The sequence below is a fragment of the Candoia aspera genome, chromosome 4 (assembly GCF_035149785.1).
Source record: "Candoia aspera isolate rCanAsp1 chromosome 4, rCanAsp1.hap2, whole genome shotgun sequence".
Taxonomy (NCBI): Eukaryota; Metazoa; Chordata; class Lepidosauria; order Squamata; family Boidae; genus Candoia; species Candoia aspera.
This window is the reverse complement of record NC_086156.1, coordinates 68,133,785-68,148,948: the sequence shown is the minus strand read 5'-3', so window position 1 is coordinate 68,148,948 and position 15,164 is coordinate 68,133,785. Positions and strand designations below refer to the sequence as shown.

At 39.1% G+C, this 15,164-nt stretch overlaps 1 protein-coding gene across 3 annotated transcripts; it reads left to right on the top strand.

Annotated features, from left to right (window-relative positions):
• The first annotated feature begins 531 nt into the window (after nucleotides 1–531).
• On the top strand, nucleotides 532–14,475 carry SULT1B1 (sulfotransferase family 1B member 1). Of its 3 annotated transcripts, XM_063300341.1 has the most exons (8): nucleotides 532–703; nucleotides 7,157–7,303; nucleotides 7,437–7,565; nucleotides 10,254–10,351; nucleotides 11,565–11,691; nucleotides 13,169–13,263; nucleotides 13,791–13,971; nucleotides 14,169–14,475. In XM_063300341.1, the coding sequence occupies exons 2-8, from the start codon at nucleotides 7,159–7,161 to the stop codon at nucleotides 14,279–14,281; spliced, it is 888 nt and encodes a 295-aa protein (XP_063156411.1). In that variant the 5' UTR covers nucleotides 532–703; nucleotides 7,157–7,158; the 3' UTR covers nucleotides 14,282–14,475. The 3 variants fall into 3 exon arrangements, with proteins under 3 accessions (XP_063156411.1, XP_063156410.1, XP_063156413.1); XM_063300340.1 differs by lacking the exon at nucleotides 532–703 and having other exon boundaries at nucleotides 6,863–7,303; XM_063300343.1 differs by lacking the exon at nucleotides 532–703 and having other exon boundaries at nucleotides 7,200–7,303; nucleotides 7,391–7,565.
• Nucleotides 14,476–15,164: the final 689 nt, after the last annotated feature.

Here is a 15,164-nt window from a genome sequence, read left to right as displayed (position 1 = left end):
GAAAGACTGATCGCTTAAAAAGGACATCATGTCGAGGGCCAGCAGAAAAGAGGAAGACCTTCAATGCGATGGATTGATACAACTACAGCAACAGTGGATGCAAACATTGGAACGTCAGGCATATGGCGCAAGACCAAACAGCATTTCATTCTGTTATACTTAGGGTCGCCATGAGTTGTAAATGACTCGATGGCAACTAACAACAACAACCTTTTACCTTGCTCAAGGGAAAGGCAATATTGGGGGAAGTGTTTTTGGTGGGAAGCGTCCATGGGAGAAGACGCATTTTGAAGATGGCAGTATGAGCAGGGGGGGGAGGGTGTCTCAAACCCTTCCAATGGTAGGAAAGGAAGAGGGAGTCTTTTGGAAATGCCTGGACAGAAAAGTGAAACAGGAATCAGTAACGGAAGGCTCCGCACTGTGACTGCTCCCTACTTTTTTGAACCCTCTCTATCTTTTCTTCTTCGGCAAGAAAAAGCAAGTCATTCAGCTTTGCTCACCAGCTCTCCTCCCAGTCTGCCTTCCCAGCTCCTCCCATGGAGCACGTAGAGATTAGGCAACAGGGACCTTTGGTTTCCTTGACTGTGTTTCTGAGGGCCTCTGACTGGCTAAAACCCTCCACAATTCCTTCTCAGTCTGTAGAACTTGAAAGGAAATCACACTGCCTTATTGTTGATTGTCAGTTTTGGCCACAAAAGAAAAGGTAAGGCTTTATTTCTAATTTTCAGTGTAGTAATGTGGCTTGCAGAAACTTTGGGCCTGTTTTCTACAATTCCTAGTCAAATCTTCAGGCTTCTTTCATGATTTGAGACCAGGAAAATAATGACCCCCCCTCCCCCCAAAAGTTGAAAAAGCAAAGAGGAAAAATCAGCTGTCAGGATTTATAGAAGAATTCTGTGGTACAGGTTAAGGAGGGGCTGCTTGAAACTACAGTATTTCTGCTGCAATTTCTTTAGAGTGATTTGTGGGGAATGGGGCTAAGGCCTTGATCTGCTGCTCTGTGATGGAGGAGTGGGACTTGTGGCTGGCTTCAGGCAATGTGCTAAAGCAAACTTCCCCCAAAGTTACCATTTTATGGCTTGTCTGATGTGTGAGCCTAGCTATTGTGGTTTGTAAACTATGCTTTTGGATTAGCTTTGGAATCCAGTCAGCTGTGGGTTATTAACAAATTAATGGTTTAGTGGATCTAGCCTCTGAAGCAATACTGAGGAGAGTCTTCTGACATGGGAGTGCAACCCCACTTCCAGATTTACTGAAATCGTTTAAGATGGGTTTACACATTGTGTTTTGAATTTTTAAATTATGGCATATGGAACAAGTCATAATTGTGGGTTCACACATCTGAGTCAAAACCCAACAAACAACATGTGTAATGTTCTAATCTGGGTTGTTACATGGAACAAAGGTTGCTGTGAAAAGCCTGGTATGTCTGTATGCTGAAATACATGCTCAGCCTGGTTTTATCTATGTAAGAATAGAGTAGTAGCCAACTTCAAAAAATTCTTCCCCATAAGCAAACCGTTTACTTGTGTGAGAAGTGTAATTTATTTTTATTAATTAAACAAATATTTTCAGTTGCAAGGTTTTCTGCTTTGAAGATCTTGTGTGAACTAGTTGCTTTCAGGTTACAGTGCTGTTTTTGAAAAGATGGCCATCAGAGAAAGATGATGGTGATCTTAAACATGGTCTGTTCGGTTAACTTGATTTTTATGGTGATGATGCACCAAACTGTAAACTAACAACCAGCTGAGTTTGTATACCACATAAGCTAAGCTATGATTAGCTGGTTTGTGGTTCAAGATATTGCGTGAACACAGCCAATGTAAAGCCTTCCACTTGCAAAACTACTGTTCCCATAGTATCTAATTTGTGTGTGTGTGCGCGCGCGCACACGTGCGCATGTGCCTTTGAGTCAGTCTTGACTGCTGGTGACTGCCTGGACAAGTCTCTGCAGTTTTCTTGGCAAGGTTTTTCAGAAGTGGTTCGCTATTGCCTGCTTCCTAGGGCTGAGAGAGAGTGACTGGCCCAAGGTCACCCAGCTGGCTTCAGGCCTAAGGCAGAACTAGAATTCACAGTTTCCTGGTTTCTAGCCTAATGCCTTGACTACTATTCTAAACTGGCTCTCTAGTATCTAAATACAGCTTCCATAAACAAGAATATCAAGACATGTTTTGATTATTGTAATGAGCATAGAGGATGCTAGAAGGACAGACAGAAGATCCATTGCCAAGGCAACAATCAGATAAATGAGGCTTGAGCCCAGACCAAGAAAGTGCTTTACGAAAACACTCCAGACAGCCCTCCCCAATTCACATGAAGGTAAAAGGGAGGAGGGGAAGCACATTCAGACTTGCAAGATTCTGTTACTATAGCTGTTCTCCCAGTCTGCCTAGATAAAGATAAAAGTATCTTTAGGTCTACATGGTATCTGTTTCTTAGTCTGGTCTTGCAGAGGGAAAAGGAAATGGCCTTGAATGACAGGAGGAGGAACTGCTACCAAGGCAACAATCAGACAAGTGGGACTTGAGCCCAGACCCAGAAACTGATTTGAGAAAATGTCTCAGAGAAGCCCATCCCTAGTTCACACAAAGATAAAATGAGGGAGGGGAAGCACATTCAGACTTGCAAGATTCTGTTACTATATACTGTACTGTCCTATAGTTACAATAAAAATTGTCCCAACCATATATATTTGCAGATAAGCCAAGGATTTTAGGTTCCAAAATACACCCAAAAAATTGGGTTAGGCTTATCTGTGGATGGGCTTATCTGTGAGTATAAACAGTAATACTTTTAAAGCCCATCTGTGAATAAGCCACCCCTGACATTGTTAACCCAATTGTGAAAATAAAACATACGAAACTTTTGAGCTTTGGCTCATCTGTGGGTGGTGCATTTTTCATGGTATTTTGGTTAAAAATTCCAGGGTTGGCTTATCTGCAGATGGGCTTATTCACGAGTATATACAGCATATGGCATTCGTTTCTTAGTCTGGTCTACCTTGTAGGGCTGATATTTACAAAGAAACTACAATGGCAAACCACCCCGCTATAGTCTACCAAGAAAACATCATGGAAGTGGCATCCCCACAAAGGGTCAGACACGACTCGGTGCTTGCACAGGGGACCTTTCACTCATCATAATTTCTTTTATGGAGAGAGAATAGAAAATTGCAGTTTGATAAACCACAACTATTTTATTGGGAACACAGGGAACTGCTCCAATACCAGGTTGGAGCAGACCTTTCATGGAAGGTGTCTAAATTTGCCCTTGGGCTTTCTGGAAAGTCAATAAAGAGCAACTGAAAGAAAGAACTTTTTTTCAAGTGACTTCCTCAAGCATCTGTTAGGATATGTTCCAAGAGAGAATGGAGAGCATTAGGAGCAGCACCAAACAAGGTATTTCTACTAAAATCAAATTTATCAGTCCATATTCTAATCTAGCTCCAGATCCAGTTGGCTTCATGTTATTGTTAAATTGGTGCTCCAATCTCTATGTTCCATAGTTAGGGATTTTCTGACACTGGGAGCTATCCCACCATTTTATACACAATAACTCAGCCAGCTTTTCTTCTCTCTCTCTCTGTTCCACTCAGAGAAAGAGACAAACAACAACAAATCTTTATTACAGTCAAAGACCAGCATAAGGAGGGTGGGGTACAGTCAGTTAAAAGCGTAGAAAATACGTTAAAATTTAATATAAAAAGCTAAAAGCTAAGAGTCCCCCTTTTAGGGGGAGATGGGTGGTGATAGAAATGTGAATAATAAATAAATAAATAAACACAGAAGTCTAAAAGAAAAGGGGAAAAAAATCTAGAGGGAGGGATAGGGGCATTAGATGGGTGTAGGGGAGCATAAAGGTTAGTACAGTATATCTGTAAATACAGTACTCTAGTGTGATAAAATAGATGCTAGACCAGGGATGAGATTTTAGTTGCCACTGCCTGTTTCCATGTGGACTGCAAGTCATCCCTCATAGTTAATGGGGCAAGGCCAAAGGGAGAAAGGGATAATCTGAGCCAAGAGTTGAGTGTGACCACCCATACCCTAGCCTCCACTTTCATGAGGCCTGTCTCTAGTCTCAGGGTGGATTAGAGACACATTTTGGGACTTGAAGGGCTGATCTTAGAAATTTGTATTGCACAAGTTCCAATGGTGCAAAATTGGAGAAGGGGCCAAGCTAGGCTCCATACAGGAGTTGTGCTACTGGCTTGGCTTCGAATAGTTTGAGTGCTGCAGGTATATAGTGGCCACCTCTTGACTTGAGGAATTTAAGAATTTAAGAGGAGCTCCCTTCAGCAAAGGATTGTTACCTTGAATTTCCATTGTAGCTGTCTTGCATAGAGTTTGCTGATTGTGTTGAGGAGGCTGATCGGTCTGTAATTTTCAGGTCATCCTTTTTCCCTTTTTTTAAATATATATATATATATAGGGACAATGATCGCAAGCCCCCAAACCTTGGGGACTCGGCCATATGTGTCAATGCAGGTAAAAAGTGAGGCCAAAGTGGGGGTCAAAGAAAGAGAAATCATATGAGATCTTACATAAAATCTCAGCAAATTTGGAGGTAGTGGGTATCTTTTGAGATTTTTTGGTGGCCTGGTATCAATGGGCACTGCATTAGCAACACCTGCATTAGTTTATATTGGAATCAATTCTAACCAAATCCCCAGTGGTTTGAGTTCTTGATCATTTGCAGCCTTTCCCTATCTTTGACTGTTCTCCAACACATTGCCTTTTTTAATATTTGGATTTCCATCTGTCATCATCCGTAGCCTATGCTGATGAAGGGATAAGTATTGATTTTTTTAAATCCATTCAGATATAGAAAACATATAAAAAGACCCAATTTGGAAGAATGCCCTCTGTGATCAACCTGTTACACGAGTGGTATTTCTCAGTCATTCCTGATAGTACTGCTCCTATCCTTGCAACTGTAAACTGGGCATCTACAGACCAATCTATATCTAATCTATTTCAATATTACATGAATTCATCTTCATTAGCCTGTCATATTTCTACATTATTTTATAGTCATTTTATTGGAAGAAAATCATATTTATTTTCATATACAATCTTCCCTAATATAAACCTTTAATGAGCATATTAGGATAGCATTTGACTTTTATACAAAAAATGATCAAAGCATGGCCAATAAATAACAGGAAAAGTGGAATCTATCAGCAGATAGCACCGTGTCCATCCTTTGCTTCATGATGACCTATTTTGATGTTCCTTATCTTGGTGCTAAGGAGGGCAGGGATAATCCAGGCTGACTGTACTGCCTCTAAACATGTTGCATCCAACACAAGATGCATACGCTAATTGTTAACTCAGAATGCTAAACCCTAGAAATTGCCCAGCCTCACCAAGTTCTCATATGCCAGCCCTGAATAATTAAGCCTATGGTACATTTATGATCATATGAGAAATAGGCAGACTCCAGTTGATGAGAATCCTAAAGAACAAGTTAGATTTCATCAACTCTAGCAAGCTGCATCATTTGCTTCCTATTGTATATGCTGTTTTCTGCAGAAAACTGGTGTGAGGCCTGATGTAAATCAGAAGCATAGCAGTCAAAAATTGCAGCATAACTACATGTTTAGTTAGGTCCCCAAACTTGTGGCTGTTCATGCACATCATATTATGCATGTGTATATTAAATACTGCATTTATAAATATTAATGTGGATTTCCATCTTCCAGGAAACAAATAAAATACAGGTAGTGTCACTTAATGATGCTAATTGGGACTGGAAACCCCTTGTTAAGGAACACAGTTGTAAGTCGAAAAACCACCTAACTGTGCTGCTTAGTGACAGCAGTTCCAGCAGTCCCAGTTGCCACTGTTAAGTGAGGACTGCACAGGTTGTTAAGCAAGGACCTCATGTGACTGTGACTTCTGACTTCCTGCCGTCTTCCCCACTGACTTGATTTGTTGGAACCGGCAGGGAAGTTCACAAATCATGATCATGTGACTACGGGGATGCTGCGACAGCTGTAAGTACAAGGTCCAGTCATAATTACCACTCGTTCAGCACCGCTGTAAGTTCAAATGCTTGCTGAACAAGTGGTCATTAAATGAGGACCACCTATAACCTTCAATCTTAGCAACTTGTGACTTTTTTCACTATACTCCTACTTGTGTGTTTGCTTTTGATTTCCTCCTGAGCTCTTCCTGTGTCTGTGTTCCAATTTCATGATATCTGCAGTTCCAGCTTATCACCAGTACATAAATCTTGGTCACATGATTTAACTGAGAATAGAAAGTCATGGAAATAGCAACCTTGCTTGAAAGAGCTGTATAACATGGCAACAGGTTGCCTCCCCCATCTAAAGAGGGAAAGGTATAGATATGACCCTGACAGTTAACATAGGAGTAGGTAATCGTTCTGTCTTGGTGGACAGTATTCCGATGTTAAAAGCATGTCATAGGTGGTCTCACAAAATGACTTCTGGTAAGGATTGGTTCCATGAGGGCAACCGCCAGGAACAAAACATTCATTTATCAGAAGACAAACTTATGAATGCACCCCAAGTGTAATCTATGCTATCCCAGCCATCATTTTTATTTTCTAAGAATGCCAGCAGGGCCTACATGGGGCCCATGGGCATCCTTGTAAACAAAGATGATACCATCTAGTTTTTCATTCAATTATTTTTAAATCGAAAGAATCTTTAAATAAATAAGTCAGATAGGGTGTTGCAAAAGAAGTATCTTTGAACACATAGGCAACATCTCTCTTGGAATTATTAAAGAAATATTTCCATCATAATAAAGTACAAGGTGGGCTTCTAATTATACAACTACTGTTATGAGTATGAGTGTATTTAACAATATTACTAAGGTGATTTTTTTTAAAATATGCATGGAATGGTGTTGAAAACTGGCCTTTAAAAGCCCTAAAATGTGAAATGTTGGTAAGAAGACATTACAATATCTAATCAGAAAGCTAAAATATAAAATAAGTCTTTTAGTTGGCTTGATGGTAAAGGTTTTTAATAAATTTATACAGAAGCAGAAATCAAGCAAAGGAGTAGATACTAATCAATTGCATCTGCTAAAACCAGGTTTCATTTAGTAAAATGTTTGATAAGGAATGGATATTCTTGCATATATTCTTTTTATTTTGTCTGACTATATTGACATTTCTCCAGAGATGACTACCCATGATTACTTGCGTCAGGACTACCGGATGGTCCATGGTGTTCCCATGACCCATGCATTCTCTTTTGACTGGGATAGAATTGATAATTTCCAGAGCAGGCCAGATGATATTGTTATATCCACATATCCCAAATCTGGTGAGTTTTCAGTGCCAGAAAAGGGCAGCTTGATAGTGTATCACCTTTTCATGATGTGCTAATGAAGGTTTTTTTCTTGGGATGCAGATTCCAGTAGAACTTCTGGCAAACCTAATGGTCTGTTTGCTTCCAGGCACAACATGGATAAGTGAAATTGTGGATATGATTCTGAATGATGGTGATCCTGACAAATGCAAAAGAGATGCTATTTTCAATAAAGTGCCTATGTTAGAATTTGTTGTCCCAGGGAAGATGCCAGCAGGTAAGCTTTGGTACTATATTAATGTGTATTTTAGAGAGACAGGATAGAAAGATCAAGAGGTGCATCTGGCAAGTCATGTTCTGTCCTCCCTTAATTAACCCCTAGCACTGAATCAAACCATTTCTGTTGTGAGGAGTAGAAATATGTAAGTAAAGTATTTTTGAAGGAGTGTCTTGTCTTTGTCCATTTACTGCCTGAAGTAGGAGAAAAAAACATGGAAAATTAGGTAAAGATCTGTGCATAGTCTGTTAATATAAGGAAGGTAAGCAGAGATTGCATGGCATGGAATAAACATGACAATGGTGAACAGCAATCCAAATAGATGTGCTGCTTCTGGTCCTACTTCTTTGTTCCTTTAGTGTACTTTCAGGATTGCCCATAGAAAGAAGAATTTGTGGAGCATCATATGGTGTGGTGCTGAAAGAAAAAGCCACTTGTCAGTGCTTGTCTAAGAGGGCATCATCCCAAGGTGTTCAAAGCATATGGTGAAATCACTAAGTTGGACCTGCTAATCTGTATTAAAACAGAATGCTATTCAGTGTGACAGTCTGTTTCTCCTACTAATATCAAATTTAAAAAAAAAGTAAAATGAAAAAAAAAACACGAATCCAGGTTTATAGCATAACTGTCAGACCCAGCTCCTTCAAGGCTTACTTGATGCTTTTTTGGAATTAATCTGTAATAGTAGCTGCATTGATCCAGCATATTAATACAAAGATATTTCCTTAGTTAATGTTATAGATCTCCTTTTTTCTCCTCTGGTCTGAGTTGAGAGTAATAGCACATAGGAAAAATTGCCACCAGGTGTTACTCTTTTTAAATTTGATATAAAAAATACATCACTACAAAAAGGAAACATTACAGTACACAAAGCAAAATATACTAGTTCTGAAAGCCATTTATCAAAAGAAAATTTTGAGTCCACTGGGTGGATAGTGGAAGTAAAAAGACATAAAAGGAGATTAAATGTCATCCAGACAAATCTCTAAGTTCAGAGGCATACACAGGGGAATCAAGGGAGGACAAAGGATAAATGCATTGTAAGCTTGTACATGCCTCTTGATGACGCACAGACATTTGAAAGGGACAGAACTTCACTTTGATAGTATGCTGCTGCTTTTGTTATTTTAACAAAAGCATTGGATTGGGCAGACATTTGTTTAACATTCTCATGTTTTTAATATTGGAAGCCACACCCAAAATCCTCATTGTCCATAACCATTCCTAAGGTAGATTGCCAGTGGGCTGTTCTTTCTAGTTTAGGCATACTATATGCAACAGCAGAGAACTGAAAACCTGATAGTGTAGAACAGGCCTGCACACTTGGAGGAGAAAAGGCCACACTGATAAATTTAAAATCCTCGCAGGCTGCAAAGGAATACCTAGCACACCAATCAGCTGGAGCTGGCAGCAGTAGTGAGGCCTGAATGCGTTGGAGGAGTTTGGCGGTGCATCTTTTCGGCCAATGGCAGCAGTGAATTTACTGACTTTTTTCAAAAATGCTGGGGGGACACACAAGGCTACTTGGTAGGTCGCATGTTGTAGAGGCCTGATGTAGAGACTCATTTTCTTTTACAAACATAAAAGAATGAGAGCCCTGCAAACCTGAATACTTCAGCTTGCTGTATCCTCAATTGCTCACAAGACTTTTCCCCAGAATTTGTTAATTTGGGGGGGGAGGTTAGCTGTTGGAATTATCAGGGGTCAACTCAGCATTGTCTCACAAGCATAGTAAGAGGGTTTATCTGTAGGTGTGTCTCTATTGTGCTTGTGGGATGTCACGTGGGTCACCTGATTTCCTCTTCCTCCTCTTCTTGAGCTTGGAAGATTCACAGTCTCCATTATCTCATGAGCAGACATGCAAGCAGGAGGGCTGCAGGATTGCAGCCCCTCTCCCTACCATCTTGCTTGCACACAGACTTTCTATTCCACATAGAAAGTCCAAGAACCAGTGATGATTAAGTGCTTTCTACTATGAACCTAAATGTATCCAGATCTACTGAATAAAAGTAAGCTATCTCTATTTTTCTTCATCTAACTACGGGGTGAAGACTGAATTTATTTCTGAACATAATTAAGCTTGATGTGCAAGTTCTTTTTTTGGTCCATGCTTCTACTCTGCAAGATTGCTGTTAGCTGCTTGGAGTTCTTTTATTAACGTTTATTAACTCCATCATTAGCCACATATACCTATAGATATGCCAAGTTTCCCACGAATTCTCCAACAATTGGGGAAAAGGCAGGCAATACTGAGTGCAAATGTATTAGGGATGTCTATGCATCAATTTGAGAGAGGGTTCTTAAAGCTGAGTGGAAACTGATATTAAATATTGCTTATGTCAAAGGCTATCCAACAATAAACATGAAACTGGTGTGCAGGGACTGCTGCCCAGGTGGATTGTAAAGTTCAGTTCTTAGTTTTGAAAAAATTCAATAATCATTCACCTTTGGATGATCTCTTTTAGTCATACTATATTTTTCAATATTTATCAGTAGTCTTATAGCCTCCTTTTTAACCACTAAATAAGAAGTAAATAGTGCCAGGAGTCAATACTGACTTAAAGGCACACACCCCCACCCCAAATTCTGTAGCTAGTTTAAAGGGCGCCTCCGGTATTGCCAATTATTTTCTACATTGGCAGTGTCTATGTGATATGCCTTACCATCTCTCACTATTTTGCTTGTAAGGCACAGAGCAGTTAGCTCAGATGCCCTCTCCTCGCATGGTGAAGACCCACCTTCCAGTGAACCTGCTTCCCAAGTCTTTCTGGGACAATGGCTGCAAGGGAATACATTTGTCAGTATGTTAGATTGTCAAAGGGTGGGGATGGCAAAGGGCTTCTATTTCAAAGCACCCCAAACCCTCTAGAAATAAGTTTCCCTCAGATTCTGTCATCAGAGATGCTATTTACTTACATCTTTTTATGGGACTAGGTGATATCTCTCCAAGGACTAGATGTCATCTGGAGGATGTCAGCTGCCTGTCCTTACATCAGCATATCTGGCTTATTTGACACCAGAATTATGTGTTTGTACTCTTCTTTTCATGTAATGTTGTCCTTTTGGTGGAGCGGTTGTCTTGTTATTTCTTTCGTAATAGTAGAATCAAAAAAATTAACTGTTTTTGCTGGTACTGCCATGTAGAACAGAAATGTTTTTAAATTATTGGTCAGAGTTCCTTACTGAGGCTGCTTAGAAAACCTATCTAAAAAGATTAAAGAGATGAAATCAGTGGTATTTCTCATGAAGTGGAGAAAGGGTAATGCTTGCTTAAAGCCAGTGGAAACAACTGATAGGTACTAACAGCCTTTACTTGCCAAATCCAGATTATGTGTGTGTGCAACAGATAAGGAGAAGTGTTTTTACAATCTGGTATCTGCTATTATACCTTCCTCAGAAAGGTCTTGGGAAAAGAAAAAAAAAGTAAAGTGTCTTGCAGATATAATTATGATTAATAAATAAAAATCCCTCTAATAAAACTAAATGGCTGAATAGGATCTTAAGCCATGAGGGGAAGATTTGGAGATGATGTACCTTTCCCTCTGAAAAATGACAGTATAAAAAGAACACTTTGAAATCCTGTTTATTACTTCCTGCATGAAACACTTGATATTATAGAAGAATATATACATGGCTGCTTTCCAAGTTAGTTCTGCATTTGAACCCACTTTAGATGCAGAGATATAGACATAAGATCACTAATTTTTTTGATTTGCAGTCCCATTTTAGTATTTACTAGTTATACTAGAAATCAGGAGGAATCTGGAAACACCTTTTCGGATTAACGATTTTATTAAAATACATTTTAATAAAGGTTTAAGGACCCTGGGCAAGCCTAGATGCTCCATGCATCCACAAGGAATTCTGTGAGGTTGCCTGGTTTACAAGACTGTCATAATCACGGGTGGTTTTTCACAGCTCCAGACTCATCAGTGGTAAAAAAAACTAGCAGTACATCTTGTATATACTGTATGGTTTTTTTTCTTTGCTCCAATGAAGATGATCTATATGGCTCGCAATGCAAAGGATGTTGCTGTCTCCTTTTATCACTTTGACTTGATGAACAAGCTACATCCAGATCCTGGCTCCTGGGGTGACTACCTGGAGAAATTCATGGCAGGAAGAAGTAAGTTTTCAGGAAATAAAGTGATGAGACTGAGTGAGTTTGCTGCTCACTAACAGAACACTAACCCAAGTCAGATTATAGATAGAACTTTTTTTTTCTTTTTTAGTAAAAAAAGAAAATTTCTTATTTTCAAGTGGGAAATCTCTCATCTGAGTGATGTTTGTATATCTGGATAATAGTGGCTGAAAATACACAAGAATAGTAAAGGAAATTAATGTATTCTCAATATGTTCAAATCCATTATATCCTTTGTCTCCCAAGTTGAGTTCTGAAAAAAAACCCACAACATTTCAGGCAAGTCTGGCTGTGCTAATCTCTCCTAATTCCACACATTGGAGTGAATAAAACCTTCCCCACCAATTCAGATTGCGAGGGTTTGTGTGTTTGTGTCTGAAGCAATGGAGTGAGGGTGTTAAAGAAAATCTATTCTTTTTATGCTGCATCTTGCCTTCAGCTTTGTGCTTAATTTAACATGTTCAGCCTTAAGAACCCTCAATCCTAAACAGCTTTTCACTTTCAGCAGCTGCCTATTTTAATAAGATGGCAAATGAACATAGAAATGTGCATTGCCTGAAGCTAAGGGCAACCTTTATTGTGGAAAAGACAAGCCTGATAATTGAACTAATATTTAATTTGTCATTATGCACTTTTCCTTTTCAACTATGCAGCTGGGAGAAAGCAGTGTTAGTACCAAAGTTTAATTATTTACTTTGTCTATATATCCTACCTGACAATACTCATGTGTTCTTGTTCTCTACAGGGGTGAGGGTTATGCCTTCAAGTCAATCTTGACTCCTGGGGTCAATTTTGGGGAGTGCCTTCCTAGGGTTGAGAGAGAATGACTGGCCAGCTGACTTGGTGCCTAAGGCAAGACTAGAATTCAGTTTCCTGGTTTCTAGCCTGAAGACTTTAACCACTACACCAAACTCTCAGTTTATAGTAATTAGGTTCAGCCTGAATCAAAATGTTCATACACCAACATAATAGTGAACCTGAGTAGAGTATGGATTTATTTTCACAATCAGTTTGACCCCTGATAGCCAGAGTTTTCATTAAGTTTTGATGTAGCTACAGACTGTTAGTCAGCCACATATTGACTGAAAGCCTGACTTGGCCAAATTATTAGCATCTTTCTCCCAAAAGCTGACTGGTGTAAATTCAGAGCATGCATAGAGGTGGCTGGCAACAATACTGCCAGAAGTCAGTACAAGCTGTTAACTGCAGGCTGAAATAGCTATGAGATTACTAATAACATTTACAGCTTAGAGATTTTTTAAGTGTTCTTTATGCATATTCTGTCATATAGGCCAGGTTATTCTTGCCAGTTTCCAGATGGAATTGAGGCTGAGAAGAATGTGACTTTCCTAAACATTTCTAGTGCATTTGTGCTTGAGGTGAGATTTAAAATACTGACTTCCTAGCTCATACTTTAGGTTCTTAAACTTGCAACTGCTTGTCTCTTTCTTTCAATACGCAGTAATCTTTGGCTCCTGGTTCAATCATGTGAAAAGCTGGTGGAATAAGAGGAATGATCACCCCATGATATACTTATTTTATGAGGACATGAAAGAGGTAATAGAATAAGAATCCCTCCAAGTGTTTTATCAGTGATGGATGTATTTTATTTATCTGATCAATTTTTTAAGGCAGCCCGCTTATTGATGACTCTGGGCAGCTTACAGAGAGTTAAAACCATTTGAAAACCCATTAAAAAAGCAACCATGCTGGGAGGAATCAGATTATTAGACCTTTGCTAGTGCTTACCAGAACAACACATAAAACTAACTTAGAAGAGCCAGGTCCTGTTCCTTCCTGAAGGCCAGCAGGGTCAGGGCTATTAGGGCAGAAATGGCATAGAAGAAACATTTTTTTTTAGAGATAATAGCTTGACTTTTATGTGTAATATTTTAAGAATCCCTTTCTTGAGTCAGATATTGGATCCATTTAGTCCAACAAAAACATAAAGGATTAAGTTTATTTTATCCTCTAAGAGGTTTCATGTGGGCAGCAAAACTTTGTGAAGGGAAATGCCTTTGTCTCATGAAATGAATATGAGGACCTCATCAATATGGATATGATTTTAATATGGTTTTCCATAGGATCCAAAGCGTGAGATTAAGAAAATCATACATTTCTTGGGAAAGAACCTTGACAAATCAGTTGTGGATAAGATTGTCTATCACACATCTTTTGATATGATGAAGAACAATCCTATGACAAACTACAGGATGGCTCCAGCTGCTGTAATGGATCATAGTATCTCCCCATTCATGCGAAAGGGTAAGGGGTTGTATGACCTCTCTGATCATTATTCCTTAATCTCTGAGTAGGGACATATACTCATTTTTAGTGAACTATTGTTCCTTTATCACTCATTTTCAGCTGATTAATGTTGGATCAGAGGCAATATCTCAGTATATATGCTTCATTCTCTGTATTTTCCACATACGTTTGATTCATATTATTCTGCATTTTAGGAATTGCTGGAGACTGGAAGAATTACTTTACGGTGGCTCAGAATGAGGCATTTGATGAGGACTATAAGAAGAAAATGGCAGATACAACATTGCAATTCCGAATGGAGATCTGAGGCTCCTGTTAGCTGTGACAGAATTGCTGCTTTTCTGCAGTTCCATATAGGATATGTCATTTAGTACAGTGTTTTGGACTGTTGCAAGTCCTTGATTTTAAAAGAAAAAGCAGATTCTGACTTGGCAGGTTGCAGAAAATATGTACATGGATTTGGCAAATGCTTTCAGACTAAAGGGCAAGAATGTTTTGTGACTTTCCTGGGCTTTGGTTGTTTTTTGGCAGTGACTCAGGTCATAGTCCTCTTTTAATATACTTCCGTAGCAGCACTTCATCCTTTTTGCTCTTTTTAAAAGCAGCTTGGAAAAAAACAATTTGGGTAGACAACTGTCTCTAATAGCTTTTGAACAGTTAATACAGTAGGCATAGGCTGATCATATTTCCTTGAGACAAAAATGGGACATTGGGATGGCAAAATGGGACGGGGTTAAACTTATGTAATATTCCGCATTCATGAAACAGTAAGATGATAAAAAAAGTTTTAAATGTTTTTATCTTTGTTGTAAACCGCCCAGAGTCCCATCTTCGGGGGGAGGTGGGCGGTGGCTAAATTTAATAAATAAATAATAATAAATATTTTATTGTAAACTGCCTAGAGTCCCTCCTTGGGAGGGAGATGGGCAGTGATAAAGTCTGATAGATAGATAGATAAATAAATAAATAATTTTTAAATAAAAACTTTATAAATCCATCCATATAATTATCTGGGCAATAATGCAGTAGTGGATTGCTTTGCCTTCCTCTATAGTTTTTTTTTTTTAACTTCCCTGCTGAGCTTGCAGCCCTAGGATCTCCTTGTGGTCTCCCATCCAAATACTAATTGGGCCTGATCCTGCATTTTGAGCTCAGCTAAGATCAGCTAGACCTGCTGAGTTCGTGGAGAA